The sequence below is a fragment of the Nematolebias whitei genome, chromosome 12 (assembly GCF_014905685.2).
Source record: "Nematolebias whitei isolate Nwh7 chromosome 12, NemWhi1, whole genome shotgun sequence".
NCBI classification, from domain to species: domain Eukaryota; kingdom Metazoa; phylum Chordata; class Actinopteri; order Cyprinodontiformes; family Rivulidae; genus Nematolebias; species Nematolebias whitei.
The window spans coordinates 1,733,738-1,749,721 of record NC_056509.1 but is presented as its reverse complement, the minus strand read 5'-3'; the positions used below and the strand labels follow the sequence as shown (position 1 = coordinate 1,749,721).

At 44.9% G+C, this 15,984-nt stretch overlaps 1 protein-coding gene across 1 annotated transcript in view; it reads left to right on the top strand.

Annotated features, from left to right (window-relative positions):
• The window catches only part of LOC119418720 (DNA polymerase zeta catalytic subunit), a gene marked incomplete at its 5' end in the record, with an annotated part of 59,841 nt that extends 44,077 nt beyond the window's left edge, over nucleotides 1-15,764 (top strand). The window contains 2 exon segments of the mRNA XM_037686054.1: nucleotides 15,357-15,442; nucleotides 15,546-15,764. Coding sequence (XP_037541982.1) covers nucleotides 15,357-15,442; nucleotides 15,546-15,764 — 305 coding nt within the window.
• Nucleotides 15,765-15,984: the final 220 nt, after the last annotated feature.

The window sequence follows — 15,984 nt, the reverse complement described above, 5'->3', positions numbered from 1 at the left end:
GTCAAGGCTCTCTTTTCTACCTCCTCCATGTACAGGTTGGCAACAATAGGAGAAACTGGAGACCCCATAGCACACCCATGTTTCTGCCTATAATATTGCTCCCCATATGTGAAGTAGGTTGACTGCAGGCACAGTTTCAAGAGTTGACACAGTTGTTCTGTGGAAAGCGTGGTCCTGCTGCTCAGAGTGGTGTCTGATTTTAATTTTAAACTGACCACCTCTACTGCATCATCAACAGGAATGCACGTAAAGAGTGATGTGACATCAAAAAAGACCATTGTTTCATCAGTCTCCATGATGACATCCCTGACCTTATCCACAAAGTCCATGGTGTTCTGTATGTGGTGTTCTGAGCTGCCAACTAAAGGGATGAGTACAGATGCCAGATATTTGGAAACATTGTAAGTGACAGAGTTAATCATGCTAATGATTGGTCTTAAAGGTACACCTTGTTTGTGGATTTTAGGTAAACCATAAAGACTAGGTGTGGCCTCCCCTGAGTACAGTCTGTGGTCCAGAAAACGGTCAATAGCCTTGTCCTGCTCCAAAGTTTTCAGGCAATCTATCAATTTCTTCTTGTAACCACTTCCTGGATCTCTTTTCCGAGGTTCATAAGTGTTTAAGTCACTAAGGAGTGTCATAATTTTCCCATGATAGTCTTTCTGGTTCAAAATCACTGTGCACCTTCCTTTGTCTGCTGGGTGAATGATGATGTTTTTGTCCTTGCTAAGAGTGGTGAGTGCGTCCCTCTCCTCTCTACTGATGTTGGAAGGTGGTGGTTTGGCATTGCTAAAGCAGGCTGAAACTTTGATTCTGAGCTGTTCTGCTTCAGCCTCTTTAATTTTGTTGTTGCGGATGGCTGACTCAGTAGCTGTGATCATCTCCACCAGAGGGATTCTACTTGGTGCAACCACAAAGTTCAGACTATGATGCTCTGCACCAACAGTTGCAGCTAACATCAAAAGCTCTGAACGAGTGCAGATTGGAAAAAGCGGTGTTAGTCCAACAAGGCGTGCGTTTACAAAGTGAGTGTCATACATCACGTGAACGCTTAACAGCCTGTGAGGCAAAACTTGCCGCAGCCACAAATAAAATCTCTGACGAGGGGCAAGGATGTCTGGAACTCAAAGACAAACTGGGTCAGAGTCCAGGTCACCCACAACCTCCTCAGAAGGATTTTGCTGTACCTCCAACACATAATCCCCTTCTGCCACTTCCACGTGAGTCTGGTGAATCACCTCCACGTGATTATTTTGTTCCAACAACACCAATTCCTCAGCCTCCGCTCTCAATAGCGGAATTGCATAAAATCGCGAAGTATGTCCAATGCTTTGAGCCGGGGCCGTTGGATTTGACCGACACTAAGGCCTATCTGAACGACCTTGACTTCCAATTAAGAAGCTATCCCAACGCTACAGCTGATGATAAAGTAGGTTTGATCAGGCTCACTTCAGCCAGGACAGTGTTTTCTTTCATAGATCGTCAACCTGATGCCATAAGAAAGGATTACCGCCTGTTATGTGCTGCTCTTATGAAAGAGTACACCCCTTGCGCGGGACCTGGCGGATATCCAGCCGCCGACAAGGTCATGCAAGGTATGTATGAGCATCCTAGGGCATATTATTCCAGAATTTTGCAGGCTTATTTTGGTTACAGGAATGAAACCGGCATGGAGGAGGAGGACGCGTTTAAGTTCGTTTTCAGCAAAAATCCACACCCTGACATAAGAATGTTAGTGCAGATGATGGCTTATTTCAAAGAAAAAGCCATCAGTGAGATAAAAAATTGTGCTGTGAATGTCTTAAAGCCCGTTCACAGGCCAAAACACCCATTGAGGTGTTCCCAGGTGAGAGGATTCCTGCCCAGTCATTAGAATTGGAAGGGACGAGAGCTTCAGCTCCCCCTTCCAAAACAGGCGAGAGGAAAGGAGGTTTCCCAGCAGCCAAACCACAACAGATGAGTGCCCCCTGGTCCAGACAGGATCCTAAAGGGTTTCCCAAGAAACCAGAGGATGAAAAAATGTGCCAGAAGGGGGGCGCACGCCCTAAGGGTAAAAAGGATGGCACCAAATGTGGCCCATACAACCAAGGATCCCACTGGGAACCCCAGAGGAGGGGACCTGCTCCCCCACCACGTCGGCCTGAACAGCCTGAGATGAAAAAGAAACCGCAGCGGGTCCAGAAAGAGAGCCCCAGACCTCTGAGCTCGGACAAGACAGAGTGTGCGTCGGTTCTTGGAAATGTTGAAAGGTGTTGCCACGGACAAACAACCTGAGGCGTTGTGTGGCAATATCATTGCTGATGAGTCAGAACACACAAACAACACTGTTACTGCTGTCACAGACAGTCACCAGGACCTTGTTTTTACAAACAATAAGAGCCCCTCAACACACAGTGAGCGGGTGATCTCATACATCAATGACGGAGGCCCGTCTAAAACCAAACTCTCAGGAGCAGCAGCGACTGCACCAACGGTTCGGAAAAATTAGGATTACACAGGCAGAGGTAAACGTAAGAAGAAACGTTGGCCAAAACCTACAAGGTTCCTGTGTAACCTTATCAGAAAGGGGGTCGCTAAAAAAGCTTACCTGTCGATCACACTTGAAGGGGTCCTCACACATGAAGCCCTACTGGACGGTGGAGCCGACATAACTATTATGTCAGCCAAACTGTTGGAGAAGCTCAGGACTGCCGCTAACGGTGTTCACAGGGAAATACCCCTCATAGAACGTGCTATAGAACTGCAGGATCTCGCAGAGACGAGGACAACCCTAACAGCTATAGCTATGGTTCACATGCAGGTTGGCGAGATGACACTATACCACCTGGTACATGTGTCTACAGTTGACTCATTCCCATTTTTGATCGGCCAGGATTTTATAAATCGCTTTGAGGCGATTATAGATTATGGTGAACAGACAATGTGGGCCAGAGTGAGCAAACCCCTGCCAATACTGATGCCTCCTGAGACAGTCACAGACTGCCCAACAGCAGGCACCGCAGAAGGCACCGAGGACCTCTCAGCAGAGAACACAGTCCCGGTAAGTAAGCCTTTAAAAGCATGTGAAACCGAAGAGGCCCAACCGGTGGACCCAACTCTGACTGTACAAGAAAGCCTCCTCTGCGAGCTGAGACAGTCAGAGCCCACCGGATACTACCTTCCATTGGTAGTTAAAGGTGTAGAGATCCAAGGATCCCACACCGAAGATGCTGTACTGTCGCTGTGGACAGATAAATCAGCTGTTAACCAAGCTTTCTACGAAACATTGGTTAAGAAACATTTGGGTCCAGTTCTGATCAGGAAAGCTTTCCGCTTTCCATTGTATCCCAACAGTTCACAAGTGATGACTGCAAAAGGAGTCATTAACCTGAAACTGATCTGGAACCAACGGGAACTGGTCCACCCATTCCTCGTGGTCCCAGACTTACCACATGTAACCTACATAGGCTCTGATATCTTGGTAAGATTATGTGTCCAAGTGGACACCAGCCACAATGTACTGTGGTCACTACAACCAGCCAAAAAGGATCCTCCTGTGCTAGACACAGCAAACCTTACAGCTGGACAGACCATTCCAGAGGTCTGTCAGGTTGCTAGCAACCAAAACACCTCAGTACCACCTCCGGTAACAAACCTAATGGTACGAGTCCACATCATGGCGGGACAAGCTATTAGCCTTAAACAGGCGTACTTTCAAACATCTCCTACGTTTTTCAAACTAGGACTGTCCATTGAGGCCACAAGCCAAGTGAGCCTCAACTCTAGAACCACATCTGTTGCTGTGTGCAACACAGGCACAGAGGAGGTTCTGATCCTGAGAAACACAAGGCTAGGATGGTTGATATCCACAGATTTTCATGATTTTGAACTTGGCATTCCATTTCTGGGAGGACTCCCAGACAACCTGGTATCGAGTCAAGAGACTGGTCCATTTTGGTTCACAAAACCAACACAGGCCATAGCTCTCTTCTCAACCAATGATGTCGATAAAGGACCTCAAACCTATAGTGTCCTACCTATAGACAGGTCTAACTACACAGAAGGGGACTCACTGGAGCTCCCCAAACATCAAGAACCCTTAGCAATCGCTTCACAGATTGAACAGGTAGTCACCCAACCCGACACCCTGATGACTGGAGTCAAGGCTCACTTGGTTCGTGGCTTCCACGGACAGTCCCAAGTTGAAAAACGCAGGAGAAGGTTGAAAATATGCCTGTTTATGGCTAATAGCTTGTCCAGCTACGATGTGGATTCGCACCATTAGGTTAATCACCTGAGGTGGTACTGTGGTGGTTTGGTTGCTAGCAATCTGGCAGGCCTCTGGAATGGTCTGCCCAGCCTTAAGGTTTGCTGTGTCTAGCACAGGAGGATCCTTTGTAGCTAGTTTTAGGGACCACAGCACCTTGTTGATGGTGTCCACATGGACACCCAACCTTACCAAAATGTCAGAGCCTATGTAGGTTGCATGTGGTAAGTTTTGGATCACGAGAAACGGGTGAACCAGTTCTCGTTGGTTCCAGTTTAGTTTTAGGTTAATGACTCCTTCAGCGGTCATTACCTGTGAACTATTGGGAACTAATGGAAAGCGGAAAGCTTTTTTAATTAGTTCTAGACCCACGTGTTTGTGAACCAAGGTTTTTTAGAAAGCTCGGTTAATTGCTGATTTATCTGTCCACAGAGACAGAACAGCATCGTTGGTGTGGGATACTTGGATCTCTACACCTTTAACTATCAGTGGTAGGTAGTGTTTGGTGGACTCTGAATGCTTCAGCTCACAGAGGAGGCTGTCTTGTTGGGTCAGAGTTTGGACCACCGGGTGGGTCTCTTTGGTTTCACATGAATTCAGAGGAATACTCACCGGGCTCGTGTCCTCGGCTGAGGAGTCCTTTGCGCCTTCCGCAGTACCTGCCGTTAGGCAGTCTGTGTTACACTCCGGAGGCAAATCTATTGGCAGTGGTTTGCTCACCTTTGCCCACATCGTTTGATCACCATAATCTATAATCGCGTCGAAGCGATTTATAAAATCCTGGCCAACCAAAAATGGGAATGAGTCAACATTAGACACGTGTACCGGGTGGTATAGTGTCATTCTGCCAATCTGCATGTGAACCACTGCTATAGCTGTCAGGGTTGTCCTCTTCTCTGAGAGACCCTGCATTTCTATAGCACATTCTGTGAGAGGTATTATCCTGTTAACACCGGCAGCGGCTGTCCTCCGCTCCTCGAACAGTTTAGCTGACATAATTGTTATGTCTGCCCCACCGTCCAGAAGTGCTTCATGTGTGAGGACTCCTTCGAGTGTTACTTACAGGTACGCCTTCTTGGCGACCCCTCTTCTGATAAAGTTACACAGAAACCTCTTAAGTTTTTTTTCTGACGTTTCTTCACACGTTCAGCCTTGTCTGTGTAATCTTGGTTTGTCTGAACCGTCAGCACAACAGTAGCTGTTTCTGAGTGTTCAGCTTGCGATGACTCGTCATTGTTTGTGTGTGAGTTTACCCCCCCTTCTTCCGATGAGGGGTTGTTGGAGGCAACAACAACAATGTCTTGGTGTGTTCCACCGACATCTGTGATGTTGTCATTCGCGCCCTCATATGTAATAGTGATTACATCACTGCATAGTGCTCCAGGTTGGTTTCCCGTGTCAGTGTGTTTCAAAGTTTCTAACAACCTGCGTAGTTTCTCTGTCTCTTCCGAGCTCAGAGGTGTAGGGCCTTGTTTCTGGAACCTTTGTGATTTTTTCGCCTCGGTTTGTTTCGTCTAAGGTGGGGGATGGTTAGGTACGTCTTTTGGGGGTTCCTTTTCGGACTTCCCCTGATAATATGGGTCACCTTGGTTCCCATATCTTTTCGTCCTATGCACACCCCACTTACGATAATCACGTTCATCCTCTGAAAGAGGAGCTTTTTCGTCTCAGCGTGCACCTTCATGACGCGGTTTGTTAGTTTGAAAAGACTGCTTTTTCTCGCCTTTCTTAGGAGGAGGAGGCGATGCACGCCGTCCTTCCAGTTCTAGCGAGTGGGGTTTAACCTTTACACCAGGAAACACCTCTATGGGCGTCTTAGCATGAGAACACGCCTCAAACACATTCACAGCACACTGTTTAATCTCATTGATGGATTTTTCTTTGAAACTAGCCATCATCTGTACTGACGTCTTAATGTCAGTGTGGAGATTTCTGCTGAAAACAAATTTAAAACCTTCTTCCTCCTCCATTCTGGTTTCATTTCTGTAACCAAAATAAGCTTGGAAGATTCTTTTGTAATAAACCTTTGGATGTTCATGCTTCCCTTGCGTGACCTTGTCAGCAGCTGGGAAACCAGCAGGTCCCGTGCAGGGGTCGTATTCCCTGATCAAAGCTTCACACAGAAGGTTGTAATCCCTTCTCGTGGCATCAGGTTGACGCTCGATGAAGGTGAACACCTCTCAGTCCGAAGTGAGCCTTATCAGACTGATTTTATCCTCAACCGTAGCATTAGGATAACCACTCAGTCTGAAATCAAGGTCGTTTAGATACGCTTTTGTACCAGTTGAACCCATTGGGCCAGGTACAAAGCGTTGTACATATTTTGAGATTTTTTGAAGTTCATCTATTGAAAGAGGAAGTTTCAACGGTCTCTCTTGCCTGCTTGGTAGTGGAGACCTGTTCAGGTCTGTCCCTGCTACTTTAGGCAAGGGTGGAGGTGTGTCTCTACACACATGTGGAGGTGGCAGAATGGGATTAAGAGCAGGAGGTGCACCAAAATCCTTCTGAGGTGATGGCGGGTGACTTGGACTCTGACCTTGGTCATCTTTGAGTTCCAGACAAGCTCGCCCCACGTCAGAAATCTTGTTTGTTGCTGCGGCTAGTTTCTCCTCACAGGCTTTTAAGCGTTCCTGTGATGTTTGACATTCACTTTGTAAACGCACGCCTTGTTGGACTAACGCCTCCTTTTCCAATCTGCATTCGTTCAGAGCTTCTGATGTGAGCTGCAACCGTTGTCGTAGCATATCGCTGTCTGAACACAGTGCTTGGTACTGAAATCTCTATCCCTAATCTTCTCCTCATATGAGTGAGCTTGTAATGACAGCTGAGCTCGTGAGAGCTCTCTGTCACGTTGTACCTCATTTGCATGGGTCTCCTGATCAAAGTTAGACTGTGCCATGTGTTTGAGGTACTCCTCTCTTTCGCTGTTGAACCTTATTGCAAGGTCATCAGCCTTGTTTACCACAGCATAGAATGATGCTTTCAATAAGAGCGCCAATTTAGCCAGCTTGTCATAGCTTGACTTTGTTATGTCTGTAGAGGTCACACTCTCTGCAACCACCTTCAGCTCGTCCAATATCTCTTTTGAGTTCATGCTGTCCACCTGTTCATCATATGGATGTAAGGATTCTGTGAGCAGCGTCAACGCTCCCTCTAAACAGTCCTTCATCTCACAAGGATCAAAATCCTTTTCTGTCACACCTGCCATGGTTATTCACTGTTCAGCACTTATCTGGTTAAACAGTTGCCAACTTCAGATTATTTTAACAGGTAAATATTTGTATTCAAGTGTCATGTGAGTTTCACACACTTTTTAGCTCTGGGTTCACTCAACAGTACTGTGTAAGCCACTTCTTCAAATGAATGGGCACCTATTCGTAGGTTTTACCCCAATGCATGAATATTTTTAAGTAAATGCCTCTTTCTGGCAGTGTTACTTAATGTGCTTAAATCAAACAGATACAAGAACCAGGCTTCTCAGTGATATTTACTCTAAAGCACTTAAAATTAAACAAACCTGCAATTTTTCTAAAAGTCTCACGGCAACTTTAGTTTTTTAAACGCTTTTTAAGCAGTTTCATTTACCAGAATTCGCTATTTAACAGTTACTCATTAAACCAGGTTGGGTGAAAAGTAAAAATTATGAGGAGATTATCAGTTTCCTCTTTAAGGAAAACTGTTATACTCATCTTTCAACAGCAGGTGGTGGTGTAAGCTTATTTATACCAGCAGGAGTCTATGACAACTTCCTGTGAATCGTTTCGTTGACATCCGGTTGTTAGCCGTTAGCTTAATTAGCATCGGCGAAACTCGGTCAAATCAACATTTCTGAACGGATTTAAAGCCTAAACGTGGCGTCGCTTTAACAAGCACGTCTATCTGCATGAACACATGAGTTTTGTGGGAACAGTGGCAGCTCCATTTAGCGATTTTAAACACAGTGGAGGCTTCGGTTGAACCGAGACTCATTTCCGGGGTCACGTGACTGAATCAACCAATGATCAGAGCAGCAGCGGGGGTGGGTTTTACAATCTGACATCAGAGGAAGTGACGACAGACACGTCACTCGTCTCTCAGCGAATCAGAGCGTTTCAAACAGCGGTTTTCGACCAATCACGCTTCGTGATTTCAGCTATCTTTGTTAGCATTAGCCTGAACATTCCGGTCAACTTTCGTCCATTAACTTCTCAAAATGTACGATTTTAACTGCTCCAAATGTGACGAACAAACTCTTAACTGTGTTCTGAGACGGCGCTCAGCTTTTTAAAACAGCTTTCATCCATTTAAAACGACTCGTTCGAACTTATCAGAACCGAGCAAGCGAACCGGGTCTGAGCCGAACCCCCTGTCTGTTTAAACAGAATCAACGTTTCTCACAGCTTATTAGCTCTGTCACATAACAGATGTACCATTTCAGCTTTAAATGAACACATTGACGTTACTTTCAGCTCTAAAAACACCACAACTGAAACATATCGCTGTATTTTCTCTGAACACCACAGCTGCAAAACGCTGCGTTTCACAGTCGAACAGAAATCTGCACTTTTAAGCTAATTTCAGTTAAGATCAGATATGCCAACATGATAAATTCAATTGTTACACGAATAACACAGTCCATTTCATGAAGCCGTACGAGGCCACCAGTATGTAATGAACTAATACCTGTCAGATATTATTCATAATTTAAACGGATTCTTTCATTTTTCTGGACTGAGTTCTATCGCGTTTTGAATGATTAAATGTGGACGGAAACGTGTTTAAATTTCTGACTCACCAACAACAGTGAGCCGTTTAATTAAAAACAATTTAAAACACATCACACATTTACAATAATTGGCAGATTGATTTCAATAACACAGCGTAATTAATGAGCTTTACAATGAGAAAATCATACGGCCATGATTTTCACTTGCAACTGAAATACAACAGACATTTCTGAAAATATCTGGATTAATTACTGGCAGATAGAAGAGTTTTAAAGATGGGAAAATTAAGTTTAAATGGAGAGGAAAAGATGGATGAAGATGTAGGTCTGTAGACCAGAACGACACGCTCCCTTGAAGCGCAGCTTAATCCACGGTACACTGGTAGTTGAAGATCGACTCTTTTACCTTTCTGAAGATATTTCAGTTCCGGCGTAAAGTTCCACTTCAAGCCACCTTTCAGCGTCTCCGTAAGAACAGCTGTGTCCTCAGGAGTCGTGAGATCATCACAGAACAGGCTTCTTCATTGTTCAGAGCGTTCGTCGAGTAGCCACAGCGAGATGTTGTGGCATCGACGGACTCTGGTCATTCCATTAGAAACTGCTCGAACTTCTGTTCTTCTGAACTTCTCGTTCGAGGTTCTCCCTGGAACTCTAGTTCTCTCTGGAACGTTGTTCAGCTTGGAACTCTTGTTCTGCTTGGAACTAGGAAGTGTTGACCCTTTTAAAGAGGTCACTTCCGGTTCCTCTGAGAACTTCCTGATTGGTTGAAAGAACCAACAGGGGTGTGGTCTTAGTGACTAAGAGGGTTATTACAAGTCAGAAAAACAGTGGGATGTTTTAAGAACAGACAGAGAAATGTTATGGCGAAATGAGAGACTTTTAGGAGCCAGTCTCCTTCTATCTATCTGAAAAAGTTAAACATGACATTTCGTTCCGATAAACATGTTTTTGACCGAAACTTAACTTCTGACCCACATCACGACTTGCTCATTTCAGACAGAAGATCAAAAATGCATAATTACTCTTGTAACAAACATTAACTTGATTTCTGCTTTGAATGAGGATTAAAAATCATTTATACTGTTTCACAGTTGATTTAAAATGAGTGGTTCACTTCAACATTTAAAATGGTTTGAACTAAACACACTTTGATTATCAAGATATTGTAAAATAGTAATGATAATAAAAAAGAGTGTTCTTTCAATTGATCAGTGCAGGACACTTAGAAAGTCTCTGGATGAGCTTAATTTGTGTTTCTGGACTCAAATCAATGAAATAACAGTTCCTTTTCCAGGAAGGCCCTCAGGGTCAGAACTTGACCTGAGGTTTAGTTCACTACAAATGTATCATTGTCATTCTGGAGAGTTTGTAACCTGGGCGACAGTTTACCATCTTCTAGACCAGTAAAATCTTCTAACACATTCAAAAGTGTTGGTAAGTGCTTTAGGATACCTGAGGTGAGCCCAAACAGCAGAAAGGCACCTGCAAATCTGGGACAGCTGACAATGATGTCACTTTCAATGACCACGTCGACTTTCGGAGATTCAGAGAGGTTTATTTGTTATTCGCATCTCGTGGTACATGTGGTGGAACGAGATTATGTACGCAGGGTCCCAGTTACATCCAACAATAAAAATAAAAGAAAAACAGTAATAAGATCTAAGATATAAACTAAGAAAAACATCAACTAAATACACACTAAGCACTAATAGCATAAAAACATTACGTCGAACAGCAGCACAAACATGAGTCTGTGTGAGCAGATGAGCATGAATGAACACAACATGAAACAGATCAGCAGCAACATGAAACAGATCAGCAGCAACACGTGATTTTTCACAGTGATTATCCTGGTTAGAGATTCATGAGTCTTAGGGTGCATTCACACCAGCCCTGTTTAGTCCACTTTAATCGAACTCTAGCTCATTTTCCTAGAAAGCCCGGTTCGTTTGGGGAGGTGTGAACGTGCCATCAAACTCTGTCACGGAACAAAAAGGCGAACTCTGGCCCGGGCTAAAACCTAGGTCTCGGTCCGGTAGAAGCGAACTCCAGCGCGGTTCGAGTGCAGTGTGAATGTAATCAGACCGGGCCCGCTCCACAAGCAGGAAGTGGAGTACAGCGCTGGACAAACAAACACGCATTTCTCTTAGCTCATATGGAGCCGTCAGCTGCCTTGTGTGAAGAGCAATATTCTCCATGGTCTTCTGCCTCATCTTCTGCTCATGCTGAGTCCATTTTTGAAAAATGACAAACTATAACTCTTAAAACTGTTAAAACCTGATGCCACTCTGTTTTTGTTTTTATTTCCAGAAGAAGAAGTGTCTTCAGAGGTTTTTGTGTTGTTTCTTTCAGTAGTTCTTGGTGCAGCGCCCCCACAGGCGAGTGGGGGAACACGTTGGTTCAACAGGTTGACTCGACTGCACAGTGCAGTGTGAATGCAAACTCACCAGCTCAAATGTAACAAAATGAGAGAGAGATGGGGCGGGGGGGGACTGTTCAGTGATTTGTAGACATACATCAGTATTTTGAACTGGATTCGAAAGTGAACCGGTAACCAGTGCAGTGAGGCCAAAACTGGTGTAATGTGCTCTCTTTTGCCTGTACTGGTTAAAAATCGGGCTGCTACATTCTGGACCAGTTGTAGTCGTGCATTGGAGGTTTGACTGGTACCAAACAGGAGTGAATTGCAGTAATCAAGCCTAGATGTAATGAATGCATGTATTACTGTCTCCAGGTTCTTTTTGGACAGTATGGGCTTCAGTTTAGACAGCTGCCTCAGTTGGAAGAAACATGATTTAACAATCATGTTTGTATGATTAAGTTTCAGGGAAGGGTCCATTATCACGCCCAGAATAGTGACTCTGTTTTTCTGACAGGGTTAGAGTGGAGAGGTCGATGCAGTGGTTTGTGATCGTGTCGTTGGGAGGGAACAACATGACTTCAGACTTCTTTTCATTGAAACTTAAGAAGTTTAAAGCCATCCAGTCCCTGATGTCAGCCAGGCAGTCGAGCAGCGGTTGAATCGAGCATGTACCATTGTGGCTTAGGGGGAAGTAAATTTGTCTTAGGGGGAAGCAAATTTGACAGTCATCGGCATAGAAGTGGAAGGGCATGTTGTGTTTCTGGAAAATAGCACCAAGTAGGTATAAAGAGAATAGGAGGGGACCCAGGATGGACCCCTGCGGAACCCCCCATTTAAGCTCTGCCTCTGTGGAACTAAAATCCTTGATGGAGACACAAAAGGATCTGTCAGTGAGGTAGGATCTGAACCAAATGAGGGCTGACCCTGAGACGCCCACCCACTGCTCTAACCTAGCAATGAGGATCTCATGGTCGATGGTGTCGAAGGCGGCCGTGAGGTCCAACAGTACAAGCAGCACAGAATCACCAGTATCTGTGGATCTGAAGATGTTGGTAAAGACCTTCAGCAGGGCAGTTTCAGTGCTGTGGAGTTGCGAGAGTTTGAGGTAATTATATCAGAGAAGTATTTGGATTTAGCAGCTTTCACTGCTTTCTGATAACGGCGCTAACTCTCTTTAAGTATTTGAAAAGAGTCCTGCAGCCTGTCTTTCCTCCACTTTCGTTCCTCCCTCCTGCAGCTTTCACTGCTTTCTGATAACGGCGCTAACTCTCTTTAAGTATTTGAAAAGAGTCCTGCAGCCTGTCTTTCCTCCACTTTCGTTCCTCCCTCCTACATTGCTGCCTAACGGCTTTGGTGACGTCACTCAGCCAAGGTTCTGCTCTGAGTTTTGATTTTTTTGGTTTTAACAGGCGCAACATGATCCAGAGTCTTTAAGCAGACAGAGTTTGACTGGGATGTCAGCTCCTCAGTGGTAGAGAGAAACACCGGGGGCTGAATTATCATTTCAGAGTTATAAACATCTGTGAAACGTGTTGCAGTGAAATGGTTAATGGTCCGGGTGCTACGTGTAGGAATGCACGGCTTAGGAGTTAGATGGGAGAGGGTGAACTCATGCTGTACTAGCATGTGGTCTGAAAAAACATTATCACCAATAACAAGATTATTAACAGTCATATTATGAGTTAAAACAAGGTCCAGTGTATGTCCGCGCTCTTGTGTGGGACCGTTTACATGCTGAGTTAAATTAAATGACTCCAATAGATCTAAAAAGTCCTTAACCAAGGGCTTCTCAGGACAGCACACGTGCAAATTAAAGTCGCCAATAATGAAAACATGATCATATTTTGGTGTGATTTCAGCCAAGAAATCAGAAAACTCATTTATGAAATCCTTAGATCAAGGTGGGCGGTAGACGAGTGCAAATAACGTCGGAGGTGAATGTCCGAGTTCAAAGACGCTCAGCTCAAAGCTGGCGCGGGAAACTGGGATGGGCAGTTGTTTACAGTCAAAAGTTGATTTGAATATTATTAATAATCCACCACCGCGCCGGCCTGATGGCCGCGAGGCGTTAAAATACAAACAGTTCGGTGGCAGTAATTCCGTCAAGGTGCTGGACTCACCCGGAGACATCCAAGTCTCTGTGATACAGAAAAAGTCCAACTCGTGCTTTTGAAAGTAGTCCCTGAGGATAAATGTTTTGTTGGTAACAGATCTTGCGTTGACCAAACACATCCAGATACTGTCCAAAGTGGAGCTAGCAGTGGTGGAGTTTGCGCGCGCTAATGGCCGCAGATTTTCAATAACAGCCCCTCCAGGTCGGCCCGAGCAGTGCACCGGCTGACAACTCCCGTTGGTTAGCTGGTCCGGGCATGCGGGAAGCTGGAGATGGAGACCATGACCGCCAGCTGAAGAGGAAGATGCAGTGCGCACGGCTTTAATCTTCACCAGCTGCCCAGCACGTTTTCCCCGGCGTCTGAAGCGATGTCTCCGGGCAGGCAGGTGAGGAGCCCAGCGGAGGTAAGCTGGCGCGTCCGCCAGCAGGGGGGGGGGGGGGGGGGTCCAGAGGTACTCTCATACTTGTCGAAATAAGCGACTTCAGTGACAGAAAAACGAAGATCCAGAAGCTGTTGTCGGTCATACATGAGGAGTGAATTCATGCCACAGATAAAAAAGCAAACAAAACAGAAATAATCCGAACACCATCAGCAGAGGTGGATTGCAAGCCATGCACACGGGCGCCATCTTACCGGAAGACAAACAAACAACCTAACAGCCTCAGGGTAGAAGCTGTTCCTCAGTCTAGTGGTTCTACACTTAATGCTCCTCAACCTCCTTCCTGAGGGGAGTGGGGCAAAAAGTGTGTGTGCTGGGTGAGTGAGGTCCTTCATGATGCAGGTGGCCCTCTTCCTGCATCTGGAGGTGTAGATGTCGGTGATGGTGGGGAGACTGACTCAAACATCTTCTGTGCAACCTTCACCACTCTCTGCAAAGCTTTTCTTTCTGCAACTGTGCAGCCTCCATGCCACACGTTGATGCTGGAGCACAGGATGCTCTCCACTGCACACCTGTAGAAGGAGGTGAGGACTGAGCTTCTCAGACCAGCTCGTCTCAGCCGCCTGAGGAAGTAAAGTCTCTGAAGAGCTTATCAGGCTGGTGATGGTGTTGCCCCAGCTGTGGTTGTCATTCAGATGTACAGGTCATCTAGACAGTTTCAAACTGTCCAGATGACCTGACTGAAAAATGTTGGATTGTATACCTGCATTATTGAGCATGGACTTTGTTGTTTTCAACCAGTTTGACAAGACTGTCAACAAGTAAGAGGGCCAACAAAGGAGAAGGGGGCGTACCAAAGAGACCATCTTATCACAAGCAGAACTGGTTTGTTCCACTTTGGAGTAAGCTGTTAGGGGAAGAATCAGTTTTCTTGTGTGTTTCCTTGACTGATGAAGCCTTCTGGATCAAAGGCAAAACGTTTCAGCACAAAAAAAAAGAAACTGTCCAGATGACCTGACTGAAAAATGTTGGATTTTATACCTGGATTATTGAGCATGGGCTTTGTTATTTTAGCTTATATTACTACCTTGAAATACTTATTTAATTCAAATTCAACCTGCTGCACCATTGTATTCTGCCATGTTGTTGTTGTTCAGTATCTCTCTTTAGGACGTTGTAAATATTATAATTACTTTTTCACTTTTTGATACTTTTTATGTGTGCACTTATTGCATGCTATAGTATTTCTTGTTGGTTTGTTCTTTGATTTTTTTGCGAGCCAGATCTGTTCTTTTCATACTAAGCATTTCATTGTGCAGTTAACCCTGTGTTAACGTTGCATATGACAAATAAACACAACTTGAGAAGCTGTGGGTGAACTGAGAAAAGACAGCACTCGCAGCATGAATCACCCTGCATGTTTAATTTTTCAGAAAATTTCAAACTCAGATTTTTTTTTTCTTCAAAATATTTAGTCTGTGCATAATCTCTTCTGATTTGACTCAGTGTGAACCCTGATTTACTCTCCCTTTTTTTTGCTTCTGCCGCAGAGGATTCTGCTTCTCTGAGACGCCACCAAGAAAGAAGGAATCTGGCTGAGCCTTTGAGAAGAGTATTACTCGGTACTCAGATCAAGGTATTGCTTGTGGGACACATCAAAGTCTGTGCTGTCTCTTCATTCTTGTGATCCACCAGTGCTGTCTTCGTTGTGCTGCTCATCGGCTGCTTTTCCTCCACAGAACCAGTTTGCTGCTTTAACTATGCCAAAGAAAGAGCATTCCCAGATTGAGGGGCCCAGTATAGCCAACTCATATGGCTTCAAGGTCAGCATGCAGAATTTGCAGGATGCCAAGGCCCTGCATGAGGTGAGCAGCTCCTCGGGTCTCATGCAGACCTGCAGCTTCTGCTCAGGTCCATCTATGTGGGTGACTTATTACAAGAGCTTAGATATGATCTGATAGTGCCCAAAGCATGTTTTGAGAATGACTTTTCGGTAACAAAACATCAAATTATATCTCAATATCTGTAACTTTGAATTTGAGCCATTTTGTATTTACTAATGTTGATTAGCTGTCATCAATTGGGTTGACTCCAAAACTTGGTACATCCATTACTTCCTGAGAGGTTCATTAAAATATGTCCATTAGCTCATGGGATATATTTTGCTAACAGATGAAC